Source organism: Leptodactylus fuscus, chromosome 7 (genome assembly GCF_031893055.1).
Source record: "Leptodactylus fuscus isolate aLepFus1 chromosome 7, aLepFus1.hap2, whole genome shotgun sequence".
Classification (NCBI taxonomy): domain Eukaryota; kingdom Metazoa; phylum Chordata; class Amphibia; order Anura; family Leptodactylidae; genus Leptodactylus; species Leptodactylus fuscus.
In genome coordinates this window covers 26,966,778-26,993,055 of record NC_134271.1, presented here as the reverse complement: position 1 = coordinate 26,993,055, position 26,278 = coordinate 26,966,778, and the positions used below count along the sequence as shown (strand labels likewise).

Genomic DNA, 26,278 nt, shown 5'->3' with positions numbered 1-26,278 from the left:
CTGACCAAAGAACTCTGTGTGAAGTTAGCCTTAGAAGTGTTATTACTAGTGATTGAGACGAATGCCGTCCACCCTTTAGTCACTCGATGCCGTGTTTTCGTTTCCGCCTATGAGCCTAGCCGTGTTTGCTGACACTTTAGACACATGGTGACGTGTAGGTTGTACCATCAGGGGCGGTGTAAGTAGGTCACTAGTTTCTACCTCAGCAGTATGAGCAATAGACCTGTTATGGGCAGTGATCACTTCCTAAATTCCACGTGCCGCTTCTGTCAGGCGGTATAGCCCAACGCATACTTTACCAATGACTGGGTCAGTGAATGGAGTTATCTGCCTGTAATAATAGAAATGATCTGTATTTTGTGACTAGTAGATTGTCTCTCATATGTTAGATTACTTTTCTATTATTCATGTAGTCGGCTGCTGGTTTACTAATATTTTCTTTTTTTTCCATATTTCTCTCAGTCAGTGAACGACCTTCTGGATTCGGCAGGGGCTCCACTTGAGATCGTCGATGGCTTCATTGGCAGTATTTCAGTAACCATCCCGTGGTCTGCGCTGGTCACAGAGAACTGTACTTTGGAAATTTCTGAACTGCAGGTTACCTGTCGACCAAAATATAGGGCTGGTAAGTGCCAGCTGTACCCGCTGTCTACTGGGGGCAGTAACTTGGCCTTTTTTACACTGGCTGTAGTTTATTAAAGAGGACCTGTCATCACTTGGGGCACATGCGGTTTTATATACCGCTAGAAAGCCGACAGTGCGCTGAGTTCAGCGCACTGTCTGCTTTCACGATCTGTGCTATCGGTGCCGTTACCGTAGCTCTTTACTGTCAGAAGGACGTTCCTAACAGTCAGTCAGGACAGTCAGTCAGTCAGGACATCCTTCCTCACAGCAGCGTCTATAGCACTGTACTGTGAGAGCGGTGAGGAACGCCCCCTCAGTACTGCCTATGGACGAGTACTATCAGGAGAGGAGGGAGGCCTTCCTCACCACTATCACGGTACAGCGCTGTAGACGCTGCTGTGAGGAAGGGCGTTCCTGACTGACTGTTAGAAACGTCTTTCTGACAGTGAAGAGCTACGGTAACGGCATCGATAGCTCTTCACCAGGGGCAGAGAACATGAAACCCGACAGTTAAAGGAAAGGGGGAGGGCGATCCTTACAGCCCAGTGATGTCGCTAAGCTGTAAGGCCCACCCTTCTGACCCCCCCTAAAACCGCATGAGCCCCAGTGGTGCTCCAGTATCTCTTCTCTGTGCATTACGCCACACGTGTTCATCCAGATGTGTCCTTGAATATGGTATATGGTCCACAAAGCATATTTTTCAATGTAATGTGTTAAATTTGTATGTGGTGTGTAATTTTTTTTTTTTTTTTTTTTACGTTTATTTATTTGTTTTTTTAAGGGATATTCCCAATGTGTGTCATTTGGATGTTACCACTTTATGATTGATGTGAGTCCAATATCTGGGACCCAATCTCCTGGGCTTTCACTTTATTTGATTTGGTCCTTACTACAGTAACTTGCACAGGGGTATCTGGGCTGCTGTGCAGTGAAAAATGGTGAAGGTGATGCAGCGCTAAACTAGGATCGATAGGGATCCCAGAGATGGACTATGTGTTGACTTTATAAGATGATTGAACATCTTTAAGGGGAACCTGTCAGGTCGATTTGGGACACTTACCACCCATAAGTCCCTTTTAAATCCATCCGTGTCACATTTAATAAAAAATAAACCTTTATACTTGCCTAGAGATGAGTCCGATGAATCTCATCAGACTTCCCTCTTCTGCTCCCGTCACATTCGCAGTTCTTCAGTAAAATGGAGGAGAAGTACAGCGATAGGGTGAGTATAATGTATTTTTTATGCGGGCCCTGATGGATTTGTAATAGGGCGATCTGGCACACTAAACCCTGATCCATAAGGACCTGTGAGTGGTTTAGTGTTGCAAATCACTGTGACAAATTCCCTTTGTTCATGTACATTAAATGAAAGTTGGCCAAACCCACCCATTTCAGCTGTACCAGCTCACTGTCTACTGTGATGGTGTTAGAAGCCCCAGTTATAGCTGAAACAACATTGTATGGTGACTATAGTCACAGGGAGAACTGAGTTTTTGTGCCTATTCTGTGTTTAGTGATCCTTAAAGGGGTTGTTCAGGTACAGGAGTAGACAGGGAAGGTGTAAAATACAGAAGCACACTCACGTGTCCCCACCCTCCATTGTACGGTGCTGTTTCTGTCTTGTCAGTGCCCAATTGTCAGAAGTCCTGAGTATCACATGACCACTGAGATCAATCAGTGGCCTTAGCGATGACAGGAGAGGGGTTGGTGATGTCGCCGGTTCCTTACCAGCAACGTGAGGAAATGACCTGCCTGCGCTGCCTGCTCTATTTGTGTAATGACCTGGTGAGTGGCATCCTTCTACCCCTCTCTACTTGATCCTTGCCAGAAAATGCTGAGGCCACTGATTGGTCTCATTGGTCACATGAGCCGCAGGGCTTCCAGCAAAGCCGAAAAGGTACTGGCGGTGGACAATGGAGCGCCTGGTACAGGTGAGCATGCTTTTTTCTCTACACCTCCCCCTGCACATCCCCTATACGCCTGCTTTCAAATGTGGTGGCGCCTGCATTTGTATGAACCCCTACCCAATGTGGTCCCCAGTGATCCCTTGATTATACAGGGTTTACCTTTATAATGGTAAGATCATTGTTGGCTGGATGTGGTGGGATTGCTGCGCCATTATAGTGTATGTTAGAGAGTTGCCGCTACTAGCACAAGTTTATATGTCTTTCTTAATACTATTCTGGTTTTGCTGTCCATTCTTTCCTCATCTCTTCTCTCCCACATCTCCAGATTCAGGCGGTGCAGAGTCACACAGCTGGTCCTCATGTATGACCACCAGCATGCAGTTAGCCCAGGAGTGCCTAAAAGAGCAGGCCGAGGAACCTTCCGAGCCCCCACAACCCATTGAAGGATTGGAAATGTTTGCACAAACTATAGAGACAGGTAGTTTACTTCCATCTTCATCACTGTACTGTAGGACTGGCATTATATCCTTCTTATTCTTACTCTGTGTCTTCCTTCTCTTGTAGTGCTGCGGAGGATTAAGGTGACCTTTCTAGACACCATTATCCGAATTGAGAATACGCCAATGGAATCTGCCACAGGGACAGCCCTGGAAATACACATTAAAAGGTCAGAGATTCCTTCCCGTTCCAGTTGTTTGTACAGTACAGCTCTCTGTACCGACTCCCTTCCCTCTTTAGTACATACAGTACATGGCTGTGTTCCCTATATGTCAGTTCCTTATTTTATCAGTCTCTTTTATGTGGCCTGATCTCTCACTGTGAGGTTTCCTCTTTTCTTTTCATTTTGATCATTTCAGGTTCTGTTTGACCCTTGTCTGGTTAAAGGGGTTTAACTAAATGGGTTTGGCTCAGAATTGGTTTCAAACCTAAAAGAAGCAAAACTCATTGCACCGATGCTCTGCTGCACCTATATCAGAACTTACTGGTAGTCACTGGTCTCTGCCGTCTTGTCCTGGCTTGACACACAGGAAATACCCCCGATCAGCCAATCCCTGGATGAGTTGGGTCACCGCTGTGGCCAGTGATTGGCTGAGTATTACATTCCTGTGTATCAAGAGGGACCCGGAAGTATAAACCAGAAGGATCTGAGTAGATTCAGAACAGGAGTGGGGGGGGGGGGACAGTGGAGAGATATCGGCACCAATATCTCCAGCATCGGGTCACATACCGGGAAAGCTGACACTGCTCTGGTCCTATTTAAGCCTGTTGTTAAAGGGGCATGCCAGTAGTTTAATTTTTGAGGCTAATGTTTATTTATATTTGTGATTTGGCCTCCCAGTCAGGTCAGATCTATCTATCTATCTATCTATCTATCTATCTATCTATCTATCTATCTATCTATCTCTCTATCTCATATCTATCTATCTCTCTATCTCATATCTATCTATCTATCTATCTATCTATCTTTCTATCTATCTATCTATCTCATATCTATCTATCTATCTATCTCATATCTATCTATCTATCTCATATCTATCTATCTATCTATCTATCTATCTATCTATCTATCTCCTATCTATCTATCTATCTATCTATCTATCTATCTATCTCCTATCTATCTATCTATCTATCTATCTATCTATCTATCTATCTCTTACTGATAGCATGACTATCAGGCCTGTGGCTTACAATGTGATGGGACCTGCTGGGCTTGTTCAACAATAGCTTTGGCCCACTGTGATTACGGACTCACAGCTGTTCATGTGTCATGAATGTGGTAGACATATATTTGGTGGGGAATACCAGGCAATGTAGTTTTCAGAGTATTGTTGAAATTAAAGATGGGTCCTTCTCCCAGTAAAGCAGAAAAAGCAATGTGTATACAGAGAACAGGTGAAAAAAACAAAAATTACAATGATGTTTGCCCTTGTGGGTATAGGACCATTGGGGGAGATCATATGTTATCAACGCCTGTCTTCATAACCCCATAGTCAGCAGAGGGTTAAATGAAGCCCACTCTCCACCACAAAACTGGCTTACAAGGCGTAGTAAATCTTCCCTCATGTCCATGAAATTTGGGATATGTTTTTTTTCTGGGCCTGAACAAGTCTTGAATTTTAGTTATAGCCAAATATCTCTGGCTGCCATCCTCAGTGTCACTTCTGTTCCCACAGACTAGATTATTGCGATGAGGCTGTCCGAGATTCTGGTCAGACCTTCCCCGTGGACATCCATCAGCCTCCAGCTTTTATCCAGAAGATCCTGCAGCTCAGCGGTGTCTCTTTGCACTATGAAGATTTTATGAACCGGCGACATTCAGCTTCTCCTACACCCGACCCAGAGGTGAATATATGGTGGGGTAACATCAGGTCTCCGACAGAATGGGGCTTGCCAGTCCATAACTGCTTATTCTGTGTTTTCTGCCCCAGCATTGCTTACAGATCAGTTTCTACTAGATGTTTGCCTGTTTTTATTTCCCCCTTGTGTATTAGTATTGGAATACAGAGCTATGTATATTTTATACTCCGGAGGGGGGGAGTTATTCATTCTTGTGCCTGATACAGCAATAAGGAGAGAGTTGTTGTGGCAGCTCACCATCTGTCACATGGATTCAGGAATCATCAAAATACTGGTGTTCAGATACAATATCTTAACCCTTAAGTACTATCATACACCACTATCATACACATATCATTATGATAGACACCATGATAGTACTTAAGGGTTAACGTGGTTTTCCGACCCTAAATTGAGTTCTCACACTAATGACCTATCCACTCAGGCCCCACACAGATCAGCTGTTGCAGTAGCTTCCAGGCACCAGAAGCTGCTAATGGATGTGTAGTGCATGCAGTCCACTCCTATTAAAGTAGTAATAGTGGCGAATCAACCCCGTCAACTTCATAGCGGTGCTTCTGGGGACCTGCAGCACCCCTCTTATTACTTGAATCGGAGCTGGCGCTCCCCATTCACTAGCCTGCTGCAACAGCTGATCTGTGTGGGTTCCCGGTGTGAAATCCCTATATATCACATAATGATGTCTTAGCCTGAATCTTAGTAAATTTTTCTTTATCTGATTTTTTTATTCACAGATCCCAACTGAACCCACAAAGCACACAGAAACTGATTCAGCTCAGCCACCAGGGACGGCAAGTCGAGCAACACAACCGCCTGCTACCCCTACCCTCCAAATAGGCAGCTGCTCTGGGTGTACCGAGCTGATAATCAAACTGAAGCAGAATGATATGTTTCCAGGACCGAAGGTGACAGGACAAGAGCATAGCTGTTCTTATGTGTCTGGATACGTCTATCGCCTATCCTTATGATAGATTATTGATAAGAGATTGGTGGGGGTTTGGCACGCCGGACTCCCGCTGATCAGGTATTTGAAGGGGCTGCAATGCTTATGGGAGATCCATGAACTCGCTCTCTTTTTACGTTGCATGCCTTGTTCCATAGAAGTGAATGTGGCGAGGCTGTAGTAATAGGACACGGCCACTATAAAACAAACTGCCTGTGATTTAAACAATGAAGAGGTCACAATGTTGCCCCTTCAAACAGCTGAATTAGTGGGAGTCCTGATTGTCGGACCTACACTGATCTCTTACTTATAATCTAACCTGACCCCCTTCCCAGAGATAGTTGTGGGACTGGCTACTAGAAGATATTTATGGGATATTCTATGAGGGAACACCCCTTTGTGGTTCTAATGTCATATATTTTACCTGTCCACGGTTGGAGCCCCATTTGATCACAAGAACTGGGGTTCTGTGTCCCTTGTTTGCCTGATCGCTGCTCCATTTTAATGAGACTAATGGAGATGGTTGAGTACAGTTCTCGGTTGTCTCTGGCTGTCCCATAAGTTTTAAAGAGGACCTTTCATCACATTGGGCACAGGCAGTTCCATATACTGCTGGAAAGCTGACAGTGCGCTGAATTCAGTTCCTCTGTGACCCAGGTAAAGCGCTATCGGTACCGTAGCGCTTTACAGTCAAAAGGGCGTTTCTGACAGTCAGTCAGGAACGTCCTTCTCCACAGCAGGGCCTATCACGCTGTACAGTGTGAGCGGGGAGGAACGCTCCCCTCCTGATAATACTCGTCTATAGACGAGCACTGTGAGCAGATGGAGGGGGCGTTCCTCCCCGCTCACACTCTACAGCGCGATAGGCAATGCTGTGGAGAAGGACGTTCCTGACTGACTGTCAGGAACACCCTTCTGTCTTAAAGCACTACGGTACCAGGACCGATAGAGCTTTACCCGGGGCACAGATCGGGAAAGCCGATTTCAGCCTGAATTCAGCGCACTGTCGGCTTTCCAGCAGTATATGGAACTGCCTGTGCCCAATCTGATGAAAGGTCCTCTTTAAATGGAGCGACCTGTGCTTCATTGAAACAGGGGACCCCTTATTTTGTAATCAATGGGCGCCCCAGCAGTGGAAGAAACTATACTGAAGTCTTTTTTTTTTTCTTTGCAGATGGAGATTGACGGGAAGATCGGGTCTCTTCACTTGTTCCTGAATCCACATCAGATAGCTAACTTACAACAACTATTGGATGCCTTAAGTATTTCAGGTGAGCAAACTGACCATCAGCTTAATATTGCTTTATATATTCAATGGCTGAGCACATTACTGTAATCCCATCCTGAAAGCAGCCATGGCAAAAAACATCCAAATCATGTCATTTTTGGTACACGCATTGGCCGGAAGCTTCTTGGGTCTTCCACAGCTTTCAGTCTTTGCGTTGAAATGGTTAAAAGACTTGGAGTAAACCTGCAGCATGTGGACGCCATTTAGAGAGCATGCGCCCAGTGTGATTTCTGCCTTAAAGGTAATGACATTGGTTTACATTACAGAATCAAACAGTGTTAGGGAGAAGTTGCTGAAGAGTCGCCCTTTAGACATGGAGGATCTGAAGCTCATAGAACAGGATCTGAACCAGCAACTTCATTCGGGACCCGGATCCCTTTGCATTCCAGATCCTGAACTTATTTCCTTTCAGAATTTGGAGAACGGAGGTGAAGATTTTATCTAAACAGTTTCGGTACAAGGTAACGGTTTGTAGTGTGTAAAGTAATAATTGAGTATTGATAATATTTTTTCAGATATGTTTTTCTCTATGGCGGCCATGACAAACAGCGCCACTTCCGTCCGATCTACAAATGAGTTGTCAGATGTGGACCTTGACTCTTCAATTTACAGTGATTACAGCGGCCCCCAGTTCCAGGGGCCAGCCTTTACTCCTGGAGTAAGTGTGAATAGTTATACAGTAAATCTTGGATGTCTTATGGACCCTGCTATTTATCTGCTCACATTCCTTTGATGGTATATAAATTAAAGGGATCCTATCATTAAAATGACATTTTTTCTAACTAACACGTAGGAATTGCCTTAAGAAAGGCTATTCTTCTCCTACCTTTAGTTGTCTTCTCCGCGCCACTGTTCGGTAGAAATCCTGGTTTTCTTCGGTATGCAAATGAGTTCTCTCGCAGCACTGGGGGCGTCCCCAATGCTGCGAGAGAACTCTCCAGTGACGCCTCCGTCTTCTTCTGGACGGCTCTCCCTGTGTCTTCTTTCATTCTGGGTTTCAATCTTTTAGGCATGCGCCGTCGGCTCTGCCATTGGGCCTTGGGCGAGCATAAGCGGCCACCAAAAATATGGCCGCGGGCATGTGCAGTCTGCTCTGTCCAAGGGCCCGATGTGCTCATGTGTAGAGGTTTGAACCCAGTGCTGGAACAAGACGTGGAGAAGGGCTGTTCAAGACAAAGATGGAGGCGGCGCTAGAGATTTCTCTCGCAGCATTGGGGACGCCCCTCGTGCTGTTTGAGCGCTGGGGACCACCCCCAGTGCTGCGAGAGGATTCATGTGCATACTGAAGAAAACTGGGATTTCTACCAAATGGCGGCACGGAGAAGACATCTAAAGGTAGGGGAAGAATAGCCTTTCTTAAGGCTATTCCGACGTGGTAGTCAGAAAAATCGGAATCCAATGATAGGATCCCTTTTATATGGATTTTCTATTTTAGAAATCCATTTTCATATACCCAGTTACTGAGCAAAAGAATTGCTGAAGAGGGAGAAATGTTCCAAAATACTAAAAGATTTTGCCATATACTGGTATTCCCATGTGACTGCTACAGCCAATTTCTGTCTACAGCATTGTCATATGGCATGGCAGTGGCTGCAGCAGATTGGTTTGATGTTTCTTTGGAGGATCGGGTTCCCATTTACATTGATCATCAATCCTATTGGTTTATGTCCTTCAGCTAATGCTCAGCAGCCCCAGACGGTTTGGAAATTCACCATTTTCTGCCACTATCCCACCACTGCAAAACCTTAACAAGATGTCAGGTGAGCGCGGTATTTTTCTTATCACTCTTCCTATGCATGATATATTTGACCAGTAGTACTAGCATCTCCTTCCAGAACTTTCTGTCCTAATAACTTTATAAATGGATAAGCAAAGGGCTGCTTTCCTGAACGGAGAAGTCCATCCAAAATCATCTTCCTCCTTGTCGTAGATATTTGGCAGAAGAGTTAGTGGATGTTGGGAAGTCGGACCAATGCCAGTTTTTAGAGAATGGGCTATAACACTCCTAATGAAAGGCCAAACCCTTCGCACACAGTTACCGGAAAGCTGATGCAACATTTTAAGTAAAGTGGTATTGATATAAATGTTGCATTGGATTTCTGGTAATGACAAGCGCTTAGATGTGCCGGAGGGGGTTGTGTGCCCCATGGTTTTGAAAATCGACAGTGGCTCAACCTCATGGGTTACACAGATGTGATCTTATGGAATGTCTCTATAAATGAATTACAGTGACTGTTACTTCTTTCAGTAACCTACATTTAAGAGGTCTGGTATATGTGTGTGTACCTTAAAGGGATCTTTCCAGTGTGTCATCAGTACACGGTCCCCAGTGTGAATGCAGCGGTAGTGCTCAAGCATCAATCTGCTCTATTCACTTCTCTGGGAACGTCTGAACACTTTATATGGCTATCTCCATCAGTTCTATAGAAATTAAAGGGGTTGTCCCATCACAAGGATCCTATCTATACTGCTTGTTAATGTGGATGTAAGACTTTTCCTAAATACACTGCTTCAGCAAAACTGCTTTGTTTGTCCACTATCTTACTTTATTCAATTCATTGTTGACACAGCCCTGACTTATCTGCTCAAAAGTCAAGTGATGTATCTGCTGCTCTCAGGGGGAGGGAGGAGGGGCTAAGTGCACGGGAGCAAGCCTGTGTATCTAGCTATTCCTGTGTCTGCACCACGTGACCTACCTTCCTGCTCTCAGATAGGGGACAGGAGCTGCTTTCATTTCTGAACTCGTCTTCTATTCTCCTAGTTATCAGGCTAGCTAATTCAATTGTGTTCATTATGGCAGAGACAGGCAGTCTCTGTATGTAACACAGAATGGAGTTGCTCCTACCTGTACTTCATAGTCCAATATTGTGCATATAGTGTTTTTTGAGGACCTTTGGTGACATCACAGGCCCTTCAGCCGCCCCATAGCATCACGCTATGTGGTAGGCGGAGCTACACACTAATTTGGGGGCGTAGCTCAACGGCAGGTTGCATGTGAAACCCTGCCCACCAAATGACGCAAGAAACCAGGAAGAAAGAAGATTTTACAGCAGTGAAGACTGGTGAGTATGCGACATGGGAATACCCCTTTAATGGGTTGGGCCGCACCAGTACATTTCTGTGGTTGGATCCTCAGCAATCGGATGCATCCCCATCCACAGGAGTGTGAAACCCTCTTTAATAAAATAGCTGCAGATGAATATTCATTAGGGGTCCTACTTTTGTCCTCCTGTGAATATTGCATCTAGTAGCTGGTGGGTCTGTCCAGTGACCTCACACATTTTGTTTAGTTTCACTCAATCTGATTGGTCGATACTTTCACTGCTGCTCCAGTCTTTACCCTTATTCAGGTACAAGCCATTGTTAGACTCATTCATCTTCATATGGTAATTGAGGATATATGGCGCTGGTTGTTTTCTCAAAGGAAGTTATCTCCTATCCCCTATTCTATGGATATATGACTTGGAGATCAGTGGGGGTCCGACCGCTTAGACTCCCACTGATCAGGGGACTCTCACACCCCGTTCTGGATGGAGCAGTAGTCAGGCAGTGCATTGCATTTAAGTAGGAGTGCCGGAGATGGCCTGACAACTGCTCCATAGTCCCCCGTACGTCTGATCAGTGGGAGTTTCAGTTGCCAGACCCCGACTGATCTGCAAGTTCTTCCCTAACCTCTGGATAGGTGATAACTTCCTTTTGTGCAATAACTTCCTTTAATAGCAATACTGCATACTGATAATGTAGTAAGCTTATTCATAAAGGTATATCGACACAGCAGAATTTGCTGAGCCAAATTCATCTGGGAAGAACGGCAGATAATGGAGAATAATCTGAAGTAGATGCCAGGCTCATATTCCTCTTCATTCTCTGTCTTGAGAACCTATCCTTAGTCTGACCTGTGTAACATAACTCCTCTGTATGGAATGGGTGCAGACGTCATCCACCAGTATCTGCAAGTCTACTTAGATCTTTGACTGATTGGCTATGAGTGTTGTGCAAAATTTGGCAAGGGAATCGCCTGCAGAAATACTCATACCATAGGTATAATGATTTGTTCATAAAACTGCAATCCTCTAAATGGCCAGTAATAGAGGTGGTGAACACATGTCTTACCACAGTTTATCCACTTGGTGTCAGTATTGTACAGTCAGGTGTTTCATATCATTTTATCATACTTAATTGAAGAAGATCATTAAGAAATGAGTTAATGTAATCCAATGAGGACCTACCAAGCGTTACCTAGATAATCTGTGGATTTGTGTTTATCATGCATGTTAGGGATAGTGCTTTGAAATAGAAAAGTTGTTCGGCTTCTAGATGACTTTCGACCTCCTAAGGTCCCATCAGTCCGGAAAATCCAGTATGTACATCCAAAACTAGTCTGGATACCAGGACTCATTGCATCATAATGATCTAATAATGCTGGAAGTCTTTGCCTCCACGTGACTTGACTATCTGTACTGTATACAGGATGGTGAAGCTATGCACAGGCAGAGCGGATCACTATGATGCACAGGGATCCTGACTGGGTTTGCACAGGGAAATGCCGCTGATGTACAGACCGGATTTTCCGGTGCAGATTTCCATGTGTGCAAAGGACATTACTCTTCCTCGATGAAAGATGTTAGAGGAGAGAAGGATTGGACAGCTAGATTTTAATATGGGAGATAAGGCAGCACCAAAGTTGTCTGGTAGCGGTTTCCTCTGCTTTCCCCATTCACAATATATGCATGTTCTGCCAAGGTATTGGTATTTTTCTAGTATTGCTGCTGCAATTTTTGCAAAAATAACAAGAGGAAATGCGACCTTACTGGTTGCCCCTGTTTTATCAGTTACAGACATAAGATATGGTAAAAAGGGCTTTTCAGCCAAGACCTAAAGTCATAATTGTATAAAGCTTTCCATAAATATGTCTTTTCTCATGCCATGCTTCCTTTTTGATGTGTTGCACATAATGTCTATTGTTCTTGCAGGTAAACAGTCTTCCTCGTCCCCTCTAGAACCTCTCAAACCTGAGATGCTGCTGAAACTGACGGTGGGTGGTCTTACTGTCACCGTGCCGCATATTCCCTGCGATGCCACTAATCCAAAGGATCCTGCCTGTAGGGAGGCAGCAAATCACTTTTTCAAGGAGTTAGGGTATTTCAAAGATGCAGCCTTCAGTGGGCGAGACTTTGGTCACCTACGTGAGCATTTTCAAAGGGCTTGCCAGCTGAGCAATGTCAGGTAAGCGACATGGGGAACATTAGGAGTCATTCTTGGGTAGCTGGAATATTGTGGTCGTCACACTAGCTCTTGGAGCATACAATGGGCTGACCGTTTCAGATTTGCCTGCAGATCATTTAGTAGCTTTGATATGTAGACTGAGACCCTATCAGCAAAGGGAGGGGGTTTAACCACAACTCCTTTCTAGTGTTGGAGCTTTAGATAAAGCAGGATAGCCACACACCAGTATACACACAGATAAGACTCTACTTCTATCTCCCCTGACACTTTTTGGGGGCAAAGCTGTACTTATCTCTCCATACAGACTGTTTATTATAAAAGTCTTGAGACACACTTCTGGTCATTAAAGAGGTTGTCCAGTATTTAGGAAGAAACGTATAAAATGGGATTAAATTATCGTTCCAATGGTGGATGGATGGATGGATGGATAGATAGATGGATAGATAGATAGATAGATAGATAGATAGATAGATAGATAGATAGATGTGCATGTGTCTCCAATATGGTCACACCCTGTGATAATAAAAAGTAAGAAGTATAGATATAGTAATGCTGAGTGTGTGTGGGGGAAGAGCGTATGTAGCAGAGCTGAGTGGGGGGAGAAGTGTGGATGTAGCAGAGGTGTAGGGGAGAAGCAGAGAGGTAACACAGGGTGTAGGGGAGAAGCAGAGAGGTAACACAGGGTGTAGGGGAGAAGCAGAGAGGTAACACAGGGTGTAGGGGAGAAGCAGAGAGGTAACACAGGGTGTAGGGGAGAAGCACAGAGGTAACACAGGGTGTAGGGGAGATGCACAGAGGTAACACAGGGTGTAGGGGAGAAGCAGAGAGGTAACACAGGGTGTAGGGGAGAAGTAGAGAGGTAACACAGGGTGTAGGGGAGAAGCAGAGCGGTAACACAGGGTGTAGGGGAGAAGCACAGAGGTAACACAGGGTGTAGGGGAGATGCACAGAGGTAACACAGGGTGTAGGGGAGAAGCAGAGAGGTAACACAGGGTGTAGGGGAGAAGTAGAGAGGTAACACGGTGTAGGGGAGAAGCAGAGAGGTAACACAGGGTGTAGGGGAGAAGCAGAGAGGTAACATAGGGTGTAAGGGAGAAGCACAGAGGTAACACAGGGTGTAGGGGAGAAGCAGAGAGGTAACACAGGGTGTAGGGGAGAAGCAGAGAGGTAACACAGGGTGTAGGGGAGAAGCACAGAGGTAACCCAGGGTGTAGGGGAGAAGCACAGAGGTAACACAGGGTGTAGGGGAGAAGCAGAGAGGTAACACAGGGTGTAGGGGAGAAGCAGAGAGGTAACACAGGGTGTAGGGGAGAAACACAGAGGTAACACAGGGTGTAGGGGAGAAGTAGAGAGGTAACACAGGGTGTAGGGGAGAAGCAGAGAGGTAACACAGGGTGTAGGGGAGAAGCACAGAGGTAACCCAGGGTGTAGGGGAGAAGCACAGAGGTAACACAGGGTGTAGGGGAGAAGCAGAGAGGTAACACAGGGTGTAGGGGAGAAGCAGAGAGGTAACACAGGGTGTAGGGGAGAAGCACAGAGGTAACATAGGGTGTAAGGGAGAAGCACAGAGGTAACATAGGGTGTAAGGGAGAAGCACAGAGGTAACACAGGGTGTAGGGGAGAAGTAGAGAGGTAACACAGGGTGTAGGGGAGAAGCAGAGAGGTAACACAGGGTGTAGGGGAGAAGCCGAGAGGTAACACAGGGTGTAGGGGAGAAGCACAGAGGTAACACAGGGTGTAGGGGAGAAGTAGAGAGGTAACACAGGGTGTAGGGGAGAAGCAGAGAGGTAACACAGGGTGTAGGGGAGAAGCACAGAGGTAACACAGAGTGTAGGGGAGAAGCACAGAGGTAACACAGGGTGTAGGGGAGAAGCACAGAGGTAACACAGGGTGCAGAGCAAGAAATTATTAAACAACTTTCCTGGAATCCAATTTAGAAATATTTTGGTAACTGTAAAGTTCACATTGTAGCCCTTAAGGCCCTCAGATGTCAGACAGTAATATAGGCTGTCATACATGATACTCACATGACGGATGGGTCACCATTAGGTAATGTAATAGATGGACTCAATAGTGTGCAGACCAGTTGGATGACACCAGGAGCCAGTTTGGCTTGTTCACCTGTCAGTAAGACATTTCAATTACATTGGTCACCTGCCAATCACCCCTTCAATGTCTAAAAACACATCAGCACATGGTAGAGAATTTAGAAACCTGGACATTTGTGACCCTTTATATATGTTTTATCACAGAGGTAGTCAACCTTAAAGGGGTTGTCTTAGGGTTAACTATTTTATGGCCTATCCTTAGGACAGCCTACATCCAGCCCCACAACATTCAGCTGAACCAGGTACCCTACACAACACAGGGCCAGAAGCAGCCTGCTTTAGCTGATTGGTGAAACGCTGTCATGAGAATGTGCCCTAAGGGTTAGACATAAGAATGTTAATCCTGGAGAACCCCTTTTAATACAGCATACAAGTTCGACAAAGACGTGTCCTAGGGCAGCCTCAGAAGCCAGCAAACGCTAGTAAATTCTGACCGACGTCTCCCCATGGGCTCACAGTCGTACTACACGTGCACCATATGCAGAGGACATGGATGAACCAAAAGAACAACCTTCAGTGTATTGATAATACTTCATGGGGAAAGATATACACCATAGTTCTCCTTCCGATGGAGAAAACTGCCTGTGTGCGTTATACTATTTGTCTTATGGTGTCCGCCAGGTATCCGTTCATTACGCCCTGAAAGAACCGATGAAATAATCAGGCTTGCGCAACGATCTTAGACGTTCTGTGCCAGAGGCTTTGACGCAGATATGTCACATCCAGCTTTTCTGTAGTAGAACTGATGTTATTGTTTTACTAAATGTGGTTTTTGTCGGTTTTTCTTTATTACTGTATAAAACCTTTATCTGTTGCAGGGTCACAGCGCTCGCAGTTCAGGTCGTCTGTGAGCAGAGATCGGGTAAAGGAGTACAGCAAAGCAGTATTGACCTGAGCTGTGGGATGCTGGAGATGTTAGAATGTCTTTGGCCAGGAGCACACACGTCTGGCAAGGAGAAAGTCCCAGAATACACTGAGGTATGTGCTATTATTCCCAACCTCCCCATACACATACAGTGTATTGATATGTTCTGAGTGCCAAGGGGAAGATGGCTATCGACAGAGGTACCTGGCAATGGTTTCGTCCACTCAGAACTAAACAATTGGGCATATTGAGATCCAGCTGCCTGATCCTTCTCTCTCACAGCGTCTGCTGTCAGGGGAGAGTCGGCTGGCCCCCATATACATCAGATATTTGGCCAGACCTGCTGTAACCAGTGAGTTTAGCTGACAGTAATCAGCTATAAAACTGACATATACCAGAGTACTGTAAGAGATATTCATATTATGCTGTAAAGGGTGAATTATGTTGCAAAAACCAGATACAAGATCTCCATAATGCTTTATACAGGTGCACAGGTTTGTACGGTCAGGCCGCGTGCATAGTTCATGTTTAGATTTCTTTGTCCCAACTTCTACTTGAAAGAGGGGAGAAGGGTTTAGGAAACCATTTGCCACCATGTGACAGGCATCTACTGAAAGTAGAAAGTGCTATTAAGAACCTTTTGCATTACAGGCCCTCTTCTGATGATTTTCAGCATTCTCCGTATGAAGAGTAATATGGAGGAAGTTGTCAGTCAACAGTAGGGATATGGGCGGGACTTCACTCATGACTCCCAGGACCCGAGGCTCATATAGCTCTCCTCTAGTGCTGTACCTGATTTATTAAAACTACTGCATATTGGTAATGAAGTGCCGTGTCGGGGTCTCTGTTACTACTTTATGCTGCCCTCATGCAGGGCAACAGGTTACCCTTCAAGGGGTTTTCCAGGAATAATTAAAAAAATAAAAACTATAAAAAATATCAAGCTGCCTGCCCTGACACCTGTCTGCATCCTTGTAGTAAGAAGTAGGAACTCATTTTGCCTTAAGAGATTGTGGGAAAAAATGTTCACCATTGCTTTACCATTCTGGAGGGGAGGGGTGGATCCAGACTGTGCATGGGTGGATCCAGACTGCATGGGCGGATCCAGACTGTGCACGGGCGGGGTCAGGCCGTGCACGGGCGGGGTCAGGCCGTGCACGGGCGGGGGAGTCAGGCCGTGCACGGGGGGGGGGAGTCAGGCCGTGCACGGGGGGGGAGTCAGGCCGTGCACGGGGGGGGAGTCAGGCCGTGCACGGGGGGGAGTCAGGCCGTGCACGGGGGGGGAGTCAGGCCGTGCACGGGGGGGAGTCAGGCCTGTGCAGGGTGGAGTCAGATTGTGCATGGGTAGAGTCAGGTGCAGGGGTTAACACTGGTTACTGTTCATTTTTAGATAGACCTCCTGACCACTATGTATATTGAAGATCAAGTCTTGTATGTAGTACAGTTATGTATTATAATTATGTTTTTCACCAATTTTTTTTTTTATTTCCTTCTAATCTCAGCTCATGATTTTTAATAGTCCAGCCTCCTCATCTCGTCCCTGTGCCCAAACACATTACAAGCGGATTCACAGGACGCCATCCAGAGTGAGTGTCATGTCATGTGTCCCTTCATCATCTTGAAGGCTACAGCTCTATGGTGTCTTTTTGGTCATGTGATAATATCGCTGGTTACTGAGTTTGCAGTTCTGTTGACGTTATTTCCTATAAGAAAACACTGACGTTGCTCTGGAGACTTTGCTTTAAAGGGAAAGTTCACTAAGTGTGACGTCAGATTTTTGAGGAAAAAATTCAGTGAGAATCAGGCAGATTTTTTCCACTAACTATTTTTCCTCCTATTGGTTCCGCCTCAAAATTGACTGCCAAAAACTTTGTGTGAACCTACTCAATATGATCCTGACAGCTCGCTGCCTTATCTGAGGGCACCAAGAGATAGACAGGCACACTGATTTCACTGGACTGTCTCATATAAGATAAGATACTCATTTTAGGCCACGTTCACAGGGGGCACGGATAGCGGATTTTGGTCCTGATTCTGACGTGTCAGAATATGGCCAAAATCTGCCTGCCACTACTTCCGACAGTCGCGGCATTCCGGTCCAGCGTAGGCCCAAATGAATGGGCCTAGATTGGAGCGTGAAGAAAGGGCAGCTCGCTTCCTTTTCGCTAGAAGTCTACATAGACCGCTATGGTGAGGGGGATGATTATGATGTGGATTCCGCGCCAAAATCCGCCCCCTCTTGCCCCGTGTGGCCTAATAGTCCCACCATGGGAAACTGAATGTGTGTTAGTACATTTTGAGAACTTTCACCATCATAGTTTCCGCGCACGTCTAGCACTGCCATTGTGGGGTCCAATGGTTATGATACGCACTGCTGTATATTCTGGGTCTTCCGCTGTTTTTTAGGCTTTGTTGTTGCTCTGAACACTCAGTTTCTTTACTTTTGTCATCCTTCGAGCCCTTAATTGTTTAGTCCCACAAGCAACACTTATCTACAGAATAGGGGATAAGGGTCGGAGGTCAGTTCTTTGGGAGTGTGGTACTCAGCTTCTCTATGGCAGTCCTATAGCGATGCATAGAGCAGCAGTGCACATGAACGATTACCACGCCATCCAAAGGGGTGACATGGATGTTATTGGTGGTCATCCTAGTAGTTGATCTCCCAACAAGGGATCGCTCTGTCCTGTGTTGTTCATGGTACAATCCCATTAAGGTTTAAGAAGCTAGACTCTGGAAAATCTTCAGGGTTTTTGTTACGAACATTGTTTCTCACCACCTGCTTTTCTCTCCTTTGCTTCCTGTTGTCTCCCTCTCAGAGTAGCCGTAAGAAGCAAGCGGTGAAAGTGAGCGCCGAGATAAGAGTGGACCTGGAGGACTTTAAGTCGGAGTTTGATCTGGGTCTCATCGATCGACTGGGGTCCCTCTTCCAAGATGGAGCCGCAAAAGTAGCAAGTCCACAAGGACACTTTGACTTGCACCTGGTAAAAAGGATAAAGAAGCAAAACTAGTGAAGAATTATTAATAAATGAAGTGTCAGCAGTGTTGTACAGTTAGCTGAAGCCGCGTCCATATAATTTATGTCATGCTTGTCTGTTCTGTAAAACAATGTCTAACTGTGTTTAGGGAAAGGTTTTACCAGTGAGGAATGAATATCAGTAGGATTTATTCCCCATGCCCTTCAAACAAACTATTGACAGAGACGTACAACTGTATATTCCAGTGCCATACTTAGCGTTACCAAAACCATAACATTGCTGTTTCTCCTGTATCAGAGTGATGTGACTCCCGCTCCTGAAGAGGACACGCAGATCCACGTACTGGCCTCCAAAGCACACATACACCTCCTGTTCCCCGTACCAGACTTAAGGCCTGCTGCAGAGCGGCGGTCCTGGGCGCAGAAGGCTATAAGGAAGGAGTGTCTAGAGATGGAGGTGGTGGATATGGAGATTAGTACCCAAAGGAAAACTGGTACAGATGAACCCAGCAAGATAGAGATCACATTTGGAGACCTACATGGTAAGATGAAGTGGCATAATGGTTAGAGAGTCTACCAAAAGTATGGGACTGTATCGTCACTAGCACAAAAGAAAGTCAATGGGAGCTGAGTGGAGCTGCAGTACTGGCGCCCAGCCACTATATAGCGCACTGGCCGCTTCTGAGTATGTGCACTATATAGGACATAGAGCGATTCATATAGGCTCTGCTTGTTAGCCCCTTATGATCAGATCTTTGTTTTTTTGGGTAAGCCATAAATAAAGTAATCATGAACAATTCCTTTAAGGTCTCCATTCACACAACATAATCGGCAGCACCCACTGATTCTGATCTATCAGTATTGGCGCTTCCTGATGCTCCTCCAAGAGTTGACTTTGGGGAATTAAACAAATTTTCTGGGCTTATCAATTGATGTCTAACACCCGGGTCCCACACAGATCAGCTATGTGAAGCAGCAATGGCTCTCCGTGTGCGCTGCTTCCACTTCAAACTATGTGATGTCACGTTTATCGGTCACATTGCCTGTTCACAGTTTAGTCCTGCTCAAGTGAGTGGAGGGCCAAGGCCCAATCTTCAGTTACTGACCTATACTAAGGATTGGTCATCAATGGATAAGCCTGGAAACCCCCTGTATAGATGGATCATGTTATAGGTCAGTGGTCCGGAGAGATAAGCACCAGTGGCTCTGCTCAGAACACATGTATTGCTTGGCCGGCTTTAAGGTGCATGTGTATGACCGGGGTAAGTGAGGACTAGCTGTTTGTCTGAAAGCTATTGCAGATGTATGGGGGCACCTCCAGTTTTAATAAAAGTCCCCAGTGGGGATGAGATTCGCTGGCGGACATTTAGTAATGTGGTAAAGCATACTATGTGATGTTGTAATCCGTTCAGGTATATACTCTGATGGCAGCAAATTACGCGTTCCGTGTCTGAAGATCAGTAAAGGAATAGATCCTCTCGCCAAACCAGGTGGAAAGAAATTCATCTTCCCTAGGTTAGTTAACACTGTGATCCATTACCTACACGTTACAAGTGAAAGGGGTTACACAGCCGTAAATAATATTTCCCATATTGATGTAAACCAACAACGTCACATTTTCCTTCCCAACCTGCATCGCGTCCCAGATTCTCCGCCGATCCCTCTATCATCACATCCAGCAATGACGTTTTGACATGTTGTAGCGGTGGCTATCTATGTGTCCACTGTGGCAAGTAATGTGTGCAGTAGTCACATGTGTGGCAAACGTCATTGCTGGATACAGAAAGCACCAGTGACCTGGGAAGTGATAAGGGAGCGTTGGCATTGCAAAAGGAAAAATGTTCTTTGGGATCTGGACAACACCTTTAAGAAACCGCAGTAGTGATAGCCATGCAGAGGTCAGGGGTTTAATAAAGCCTTTCACTTTTCTAGCATTCTAGTGACCCTCCTTCCTGAAAGCAAAGCCTCTCCTTGGGATTTGTGCCAGGACAAAATTGAAGACCTAGATCTCCCGTCTGTGGAAAGTCCTTGCGAACTGAAACAGCCAGAGCCTTCTCCTTTCTCATCTAAGAGGACGATGTTTGAAACTGAAGAGGTAGCCACCAAGTAACATGTCTCCCCCGCTTTGATTTTTCTTGCCCTGGTTTCCGCTTTTGCAATTCTCATCAGTATTTCACTTTTTCCTCTCCGTTGCCTCATCCCTATAATCTTATCTTTTCCCATTTTTCTCTGTTGTCAAAACAGATGGTTATTCCGGCCGACCCAGAAGAGATGGCAGATTTCCAGCAAGTGACCCTTGGATCCTCCCAATATAGACTTGAGGTCACACTACCCAGAGCTCACGTATTCCTTTCTAGCAAGGACATGTATGAGAACTTATACAACAGGTATTGTATTTGATCATATTGCTCTTTCTAAAGGGGTTTTCCAGGACTTACATATTGATGAACTGTTTCTAGGATGGATCATCAGTATGTGAATGGCGGGTGTCTGACACTCGAGAGCCCCATGGATCATCAGGTTAAAGCGGTCGCAACGTTCTGGTGATTGTTGCGGCTTCTTCACTTAATACCAACCGATGAACGCAAACTTTTCGGTATACGGAAGAGGCCACAGCACACCTGAATCTCTTCAAATAGCTGATCTGTAAGGGACCTGGTTGTCAGAGCCTTACCAATTACATATTCATGTCCTAGTCTAAGGGTCATCAATATGAAAGTCCTGAAAAACTCCTTTTATATTTGATCACCATTTATTATTTGGTCCTGCTTTGAGAGGTCTTTTATCTTTCCTCAGGTTGTGCAATGATCTGTTGATGTGGGAACCTATGTATGTGCTTGATGCCCCCATGACTGACACTCTGTTCCCTTCTGAGACACTGTCTACACCGAGTTACCAACAGGACACTTTCCGCATGTGCAAGTCAGCATTCAGACTAGGTGAGTTTGTGTTATCTGTAGACCATATACAATTACAGGTGACTTGATCATTCTGCAGATTATACCATGAGTTAATGGTTAAAACCTCCCTGATTCCCTGCTGCTCTCTTTTTGACACGCCCTGGGTCTTCCACTGTCACTTCTCTCTGTTCCCTCTTGGTACACCGTGAATGAGCACTCAGATCACTCGTCACAGTGGAGAAATTACCGGGATGGTTGAGAGGGACCAGGATATGGAGGACCAAAGCAGTATGAGATCTGTGGGATGAACTTATAATACAGGGGTAGGCAACCTTCGGCACTTGTAAAACTACAACTCCCAGCATGCATACTTGCTCTGCTGTACTTGAAACTCCCATGAAAGTGAATGGAGCATGCTGGGAGTTGTAGTTTCACAGCAGCTGTTATAATATAATAAGATAATAGCTCTTCTTGCTTATTGTGTCAGTGAATAGTGCAGTTCAGGCCGTGTGCTTCTCACATCTATGCAGTAGAGCCAGACACTATCTCTTGTATAGGATCCGGCATTGTAGGATTACATTACATTATGCAATACTGGGTGTAAGAGACGGAGCGGGGTACGCTATCTGCTAGTACAGTGGTGTCAGCAGCCCATAGCGCAGACTGTGGCTGATCCATGCTGCTATCATGAAGCAGAATATACAGTACAATGGCTTTAGAAAATTATTATGCATATTATAGTCATGTTTCCATAGACCTGGAGGTATTGAGGTATACTATAACTCACTTTGGATTTTGTTTATATATCCTGTATTGTGCTTGTCAACCACTCTTCTGTCTTATACAATGTTCACAGACTCTGATTCGGAAGATGAAGATTCCCATTTCTACTCTGTAGATGAGACTGCAAGGTTAAGAAAAGGATCACAAGATGGTCAAAGCTTCTTCTCTGCTGCTATCACCATCTTGAAAGGACGTATTACAGCTTGGACTGAAGCCAAGGTCTCACTTTGCATTACCCTATGTCTACTCTTCTTTTCCCGTTGTGGGCTTGGGGTTTCCATCATTTTAGACAGAAGGAATACTGCAGCATGCAAGCAATATTATTGTCATGAAAGATGGATGTAGTGACCGCAGTCTGGAATGGCGCTATTAAGAATGGACTCAAACATATTATATACCGTATGATGTGTCCATAAGGCAGCAACATCCTTGGCAGTGACACGCTGTAGATCTATTTCCCTCGCTAATATGGAGAACAGAGCTCTGTTGAGTGTTCGCCTATATTAGCAGACTGCTATTCTATATATTGCACGGTGTCTCTTTCTTATTTGCCTTTCCCTTTGATTCCATAGAATGAAGGAAACAAGAGGTCGGAGGACCACCATGGCGAAGTCGTACTGGATGTTGATAACGGTCGGATTTTCAGCGTCTCAAAGTACAAAGGCAGAGCGGACCTCAGCTACCTATGTATTGAGTCTGACATTGTATCCCTCTATCACAAAGGTATACACAATGATATAAGACCAGAATGGGCCACTAATTTTGCCTCTTAGGACTAGTGCATCCCGTACATCCAGTAAATCCCGTTGCGACATTCTGCGATGGATTAGGCCCAAATGAATGGGCCGGAGCCTCTCACCTCAGACACTGCGGCTGATTCAGACACGGAATCTGCGGCCAGATAGAGCAGCTCGCTTCTTTTTTCCGCTACTAGCTAGTGGAAAAAGAAGCGAGCGGCTGCCATTGAAGTCAGTGGTAGTGGGGCAATACGGTGGCTCAGTGGGTAGCACTGCAGCCTTGTAGCACTGGAGTCCTGGTTTCAAATCCTGCCAAGGACAACATCTGCAAGGAGTTTGTATGTTCTCACCGTGTTTGCATGGATTTCCTCCCATACTGATAGGGAAAAATGTACATTGTGACCCCCCTATATGGGGGGGGGGGGGGGCTCACAATCTACATAAAAAGAAAAGTCAATAGGAGCAGTGGATTTTGAGGTGGATTCCGCTTCAAAATCCACTGCCAACTTAGAGATAACACTGAATGATGGCGCCTTTGTTCATAGCATAATTTCGTCTATGCGTCCATGTCTTTTATGTGTGTCCTTATTCTGCAATATCCTGTACAACTTTTGTGTTAATTTTTATTCTTTGCAGCATCTGTCGAAGATTATCTACCACCAAGCACTCTAGAAATTCCCACTTTTGTGCCTCCTGCAAACTTGAACCCTACTATCTACATCTCTGAGGAGGGGGTCTCCGCACAGCTGTCAGGAGCTCGAAAAGACAAGAGCCCCAAGATGCTCTCACTTTCTGTCCGTATTGACCTAAACCTAGTGAAGAATGTGAAGGTATGACACACCTTGTATTGATACTTAAGAATGATAGTGGTGGGCCAAGACACACAGAGGTCGGAAAATTTTTCACAATATGGAACTAAAGGATCCGATATTTTTTCTATTATTGAGATGTATCAAGGCTCTTTTATATTTGCCTAAAAGTGTCTATGCTCTGCCTGGAAAGCAAGAGATGCCAAACAGTTATCCTTAGGTTTATGGGGTGCGTACTAAAGGGGTGTTCTCCTCTCACAAAGTGATGGCCTATTGCTATGTTATGTCATTGCTTTATGCATGAGGGGCATCCAACCTCCGGGATCTCCACCAATCCTAATGTGTCCCCAGTTATCCCTGTAAAGGGGCACTCCTGGCGTCTCGCTTTGTAGTGAACTGCAGCCATCCCTGTTCACTTGAAAGAATCCATACTGCATCTCCCTAAACAACCAGATGGCCATAAAGTTGTTGTGCAAAGATAACCAGTAGGCAGCACATCTCACGTCTGGCCTGGCTTGGCTGAGTGTAGAATGAAGTGATGTATATCGCGTGTGTCCAGTAGGTGGCGCTGCTTTGGCTCCGGAGTATTAGCTGTATGGTCTGGCAGGCTTCAGATGTTGCAATGCTGAAATAGAGATTATCGATGCCTCTCCTATATACAACCCTAACCCACCTAATTTCATATAGACACAGTAGATGGTGCCTCATACTAACAGCCACAGGAGATAGCGCCACCTACTGGATCCACAGCATACCAGGCAGCACCTGATTGTACCCACTTCATTTTAGAAACTATCAGCTTAGCTAACCATAAAATGATGACAAATTCTAGTAATACACCATCGCTGTTTAAAATGGAGTAACCCTTTATTTATTGTAAACTATGGTTTGTGTAAGGTTTTCTGAGTGAGCACATGAGCCGTGTTCTCCTTCAGCCAGATTCTTCTCTGTTCCGGCCTGTGGGTGGGCTACGCCGTTGTCGGTGCTGCAGTTATCACTCCTTGCCTTCTAGTCCTAATTCCCAGTGCGTTTCTGACCATTATTGTAAGGATGCCGGTATGCGTAGTGGTTAGAGATGAGCGAGTACTGTTCGGATCAGCCGATCCGAACAGCACGCACGCATTGAATTGAATGGACGTAGCCGACACGCGGGGGGTTAAGCGGCCGGCCGGCCGGCGTCAAAGCGGAAATACCAGGTGCTTCCATTCATTTTAATTCGTGCGTGCTGTTCGGATCGGCTGATCCGAACAGTACTCGCTCATCTCTAGTAGTGGTTTGTGCCCTATGTGGTTTTGCAATGCACGCTTATAGAAGTGCACCAAATCCCAAAACTGCAGTAGGAGCTTACGTGGATCTACTATGCAGTTCTTGGCCGTGTGACATATAAGGGTACACATGCTGCCTAATAGCATCTAGTAATCATTGGGATCAGTAAACCAGTTTTCTTTTTCCTACTCCAGTCACCCCCATGTGTCCGTGCTGGGATCAGAAATCTATCCTTTCGTGCTTGCTTTGTCAGAACATATACTAGAATATAAATTGGAATGATAATACACAAGGATGCCACACATTCGTGAAACATTCCCTTAAAAAAAAAAAGGGGTAGATATACCTATTAAAGTGAGAGGACTTAAAGGAACTGTACATGTGTTGTTTTCTTCTTCAGGAATTTCTGGTGGCTTTAAGACTAGATGGCGCCACTTTACGTCACCACATGGCACTTCCGAGTCAGAGCTGGCACAGTCAAGTGAGTTTATTTCACTCTATATAAAGACAACCTAAAGATGGCCATACTGATAAGATTTCAGCCTGGCCCGCAATCCTTATGTGTATGGAGGTATTCCAACTCTCTCCTGGCTTTTGCTGTAGAAGAATCGGGCATGTTTGATTTCAACATGTCTGATCCTTTGTTCTCGCAGGGTATTAGCTGCTCCCTGTTGAGCGCGCACACCCAACCAAGCCTAGGGTGCATGTAAATGGGGTTAGGGGATCAGGAGGAATAGTTATCGGCCAACAGCTATACAAAGGTCCCCATTGGGTTAGATGAACATAATGTCAACAGGAGTAGCAAGTACCTCATGTGTCTATAGACCACCTGACTCTACCCCAGTATTATTGGGAAGGAAGGAATGGGTGTGTTGTGTATTAATGGCACGTTTAAATCAAATGCAGTTAATTTGTTTGACAGCTTCCCCCTGAAAACACATGCACACTCATCTGAACCAAGCATGCATGTGTATTTGGTAGGGCATATTCTATATCTTGGCATGTCAGGTTTCGTTATTGGTACGCTCCTTTGACAGAAAATGAATATCACCTAAGCTAACGTTCATTTTTCTTTGTCTTTAGATTATGGATTTTCTGGATGTGGTTGACGATCCCATTTTGGGCTACACTCCCCCCGCTGTCATCACCATATTACACACACATCTCTTTAGCTGTGCCGTGGATTACAGGTAATACAGTGTATGTACATAGTTGTATATTATTGTACTCATATTAACAATTATTCGCCCCATAGTATTAATGATCACTACTTGTACATGCTTTGTCTTGGAAAAAGACCCCAAATCCAGACCCTATATCAATGCAGTAAGTAATCCATACTGCTGTGCACTCTGGGAGAGTCTTTGTTGCATAAGATTATTGTATAGTGCTAGATAGGAAGAATTTCCCAGAATATCACTTCCGCTCCCTCACTTTTTCCCGTCTCTCCCCTCTTTCCCAGGTTTATTAGAGAATATCTGCAGGTGTTT

At 45.2% G+C, this 26,278-nt stretch overlaps 2 protein-coding genes across 2 annotated transcripts in view; one reads left to right on the top strand and one right to left on the bottom strand.

The window, feature by feature from the left end:
* Positions 1-26,278, top strand: part of ATG2A (autophagy related 2A) — a 57,063-nt gene that overhangs the window by 6,423 nt on the left and 24,362 nt on the right. Inside the window, exons 2-24 of the mRNA XM_075281484.1 lie at positions 463-625; positions 2,857-3,009; positions 3,096-3,198; positions 4,706-4,874; positions 5,624-5,794; positions 7,007-7,103; positions 7,387-7,548; positions 7,636-7,778; positions 8,796-8,880; positions 12,094-12,346; positions 15,273-15,432; positions 16,822-16,905; positions 18,136-18,300; positions 18,592-18,835; positions 19,706-19,808; positions 20,226-20,388; positions 20,538-20,680; positions 21,090-21,232; positions 22,050-22,195; positions 22,549-22,699; positions 23,350-23,543; positions 25,189-25,269; positions 25,872-25,978. Of these exons, the coding sequence (XP_075137585.1) occupies positions 463-625; positions 2,857-3,009; positions 3,096-3,198; positions 4,706-4,874; positions 5,624-5,794; positions 7,007-7,103; positions 7,387-7,548; positions 7,636-7,778; positions 8,796-8,880; positions 12,094-12,346; positions 15,273-15,432; positions 16,822-16,905; positions 18,136-18,300; positions 18,592-18,835; positions 19,706-19,808; positions 20,226-20,388; positions 20,538-20,680; positions 21,090-21,232; positions 22,050-22,195; positions 22,549-22,699; positions 23,350-23,543; positions 25,189-25,269; positions 25,872-25,978 (3,383 nt within the window). The remainder of the gene's footprint in view (positions 1-462; positions 626-2,856; positions 3,010-3,095; positions 3,199-4,705; positions 4,875-5,623; positions 5,795-7,006; positions 7,104-7,386; positions 7,549-7,635; positions 7,779-8,795; positions 8,881-12,093; positions 12,347-15,272; positions 15,433-16,821; positions 16,906-18,135; positions 18,301-18,591; positions 18,836-19,705; positions 19,809-20,225; positions 20,389-20,537; positions 20,681-21,089; positions 21,233-22,049; positions 22,196-22,548; positions 22,700-23,349; positions 23,544-25,188; positions 25,270-25,871; positions 25,979-26,278) is intronic.
* The window catches only part of LOC142213227 (inositol-trisphosphate 3-kinase A-like), an 83,933-nt gene continuing 78,891 nt past the window's right edge, over positions 21,237-26,278 (bottom strand). Inside the window, exon 9 of the mRNA XM_075281504.1 lies at positions 21,237-21,247. The gene's annotated coding sequence lies outside the window, so the exon portion shown is untranslated. The remainder of the gene's footprint in view (positions 21,248-26,278) is intronic.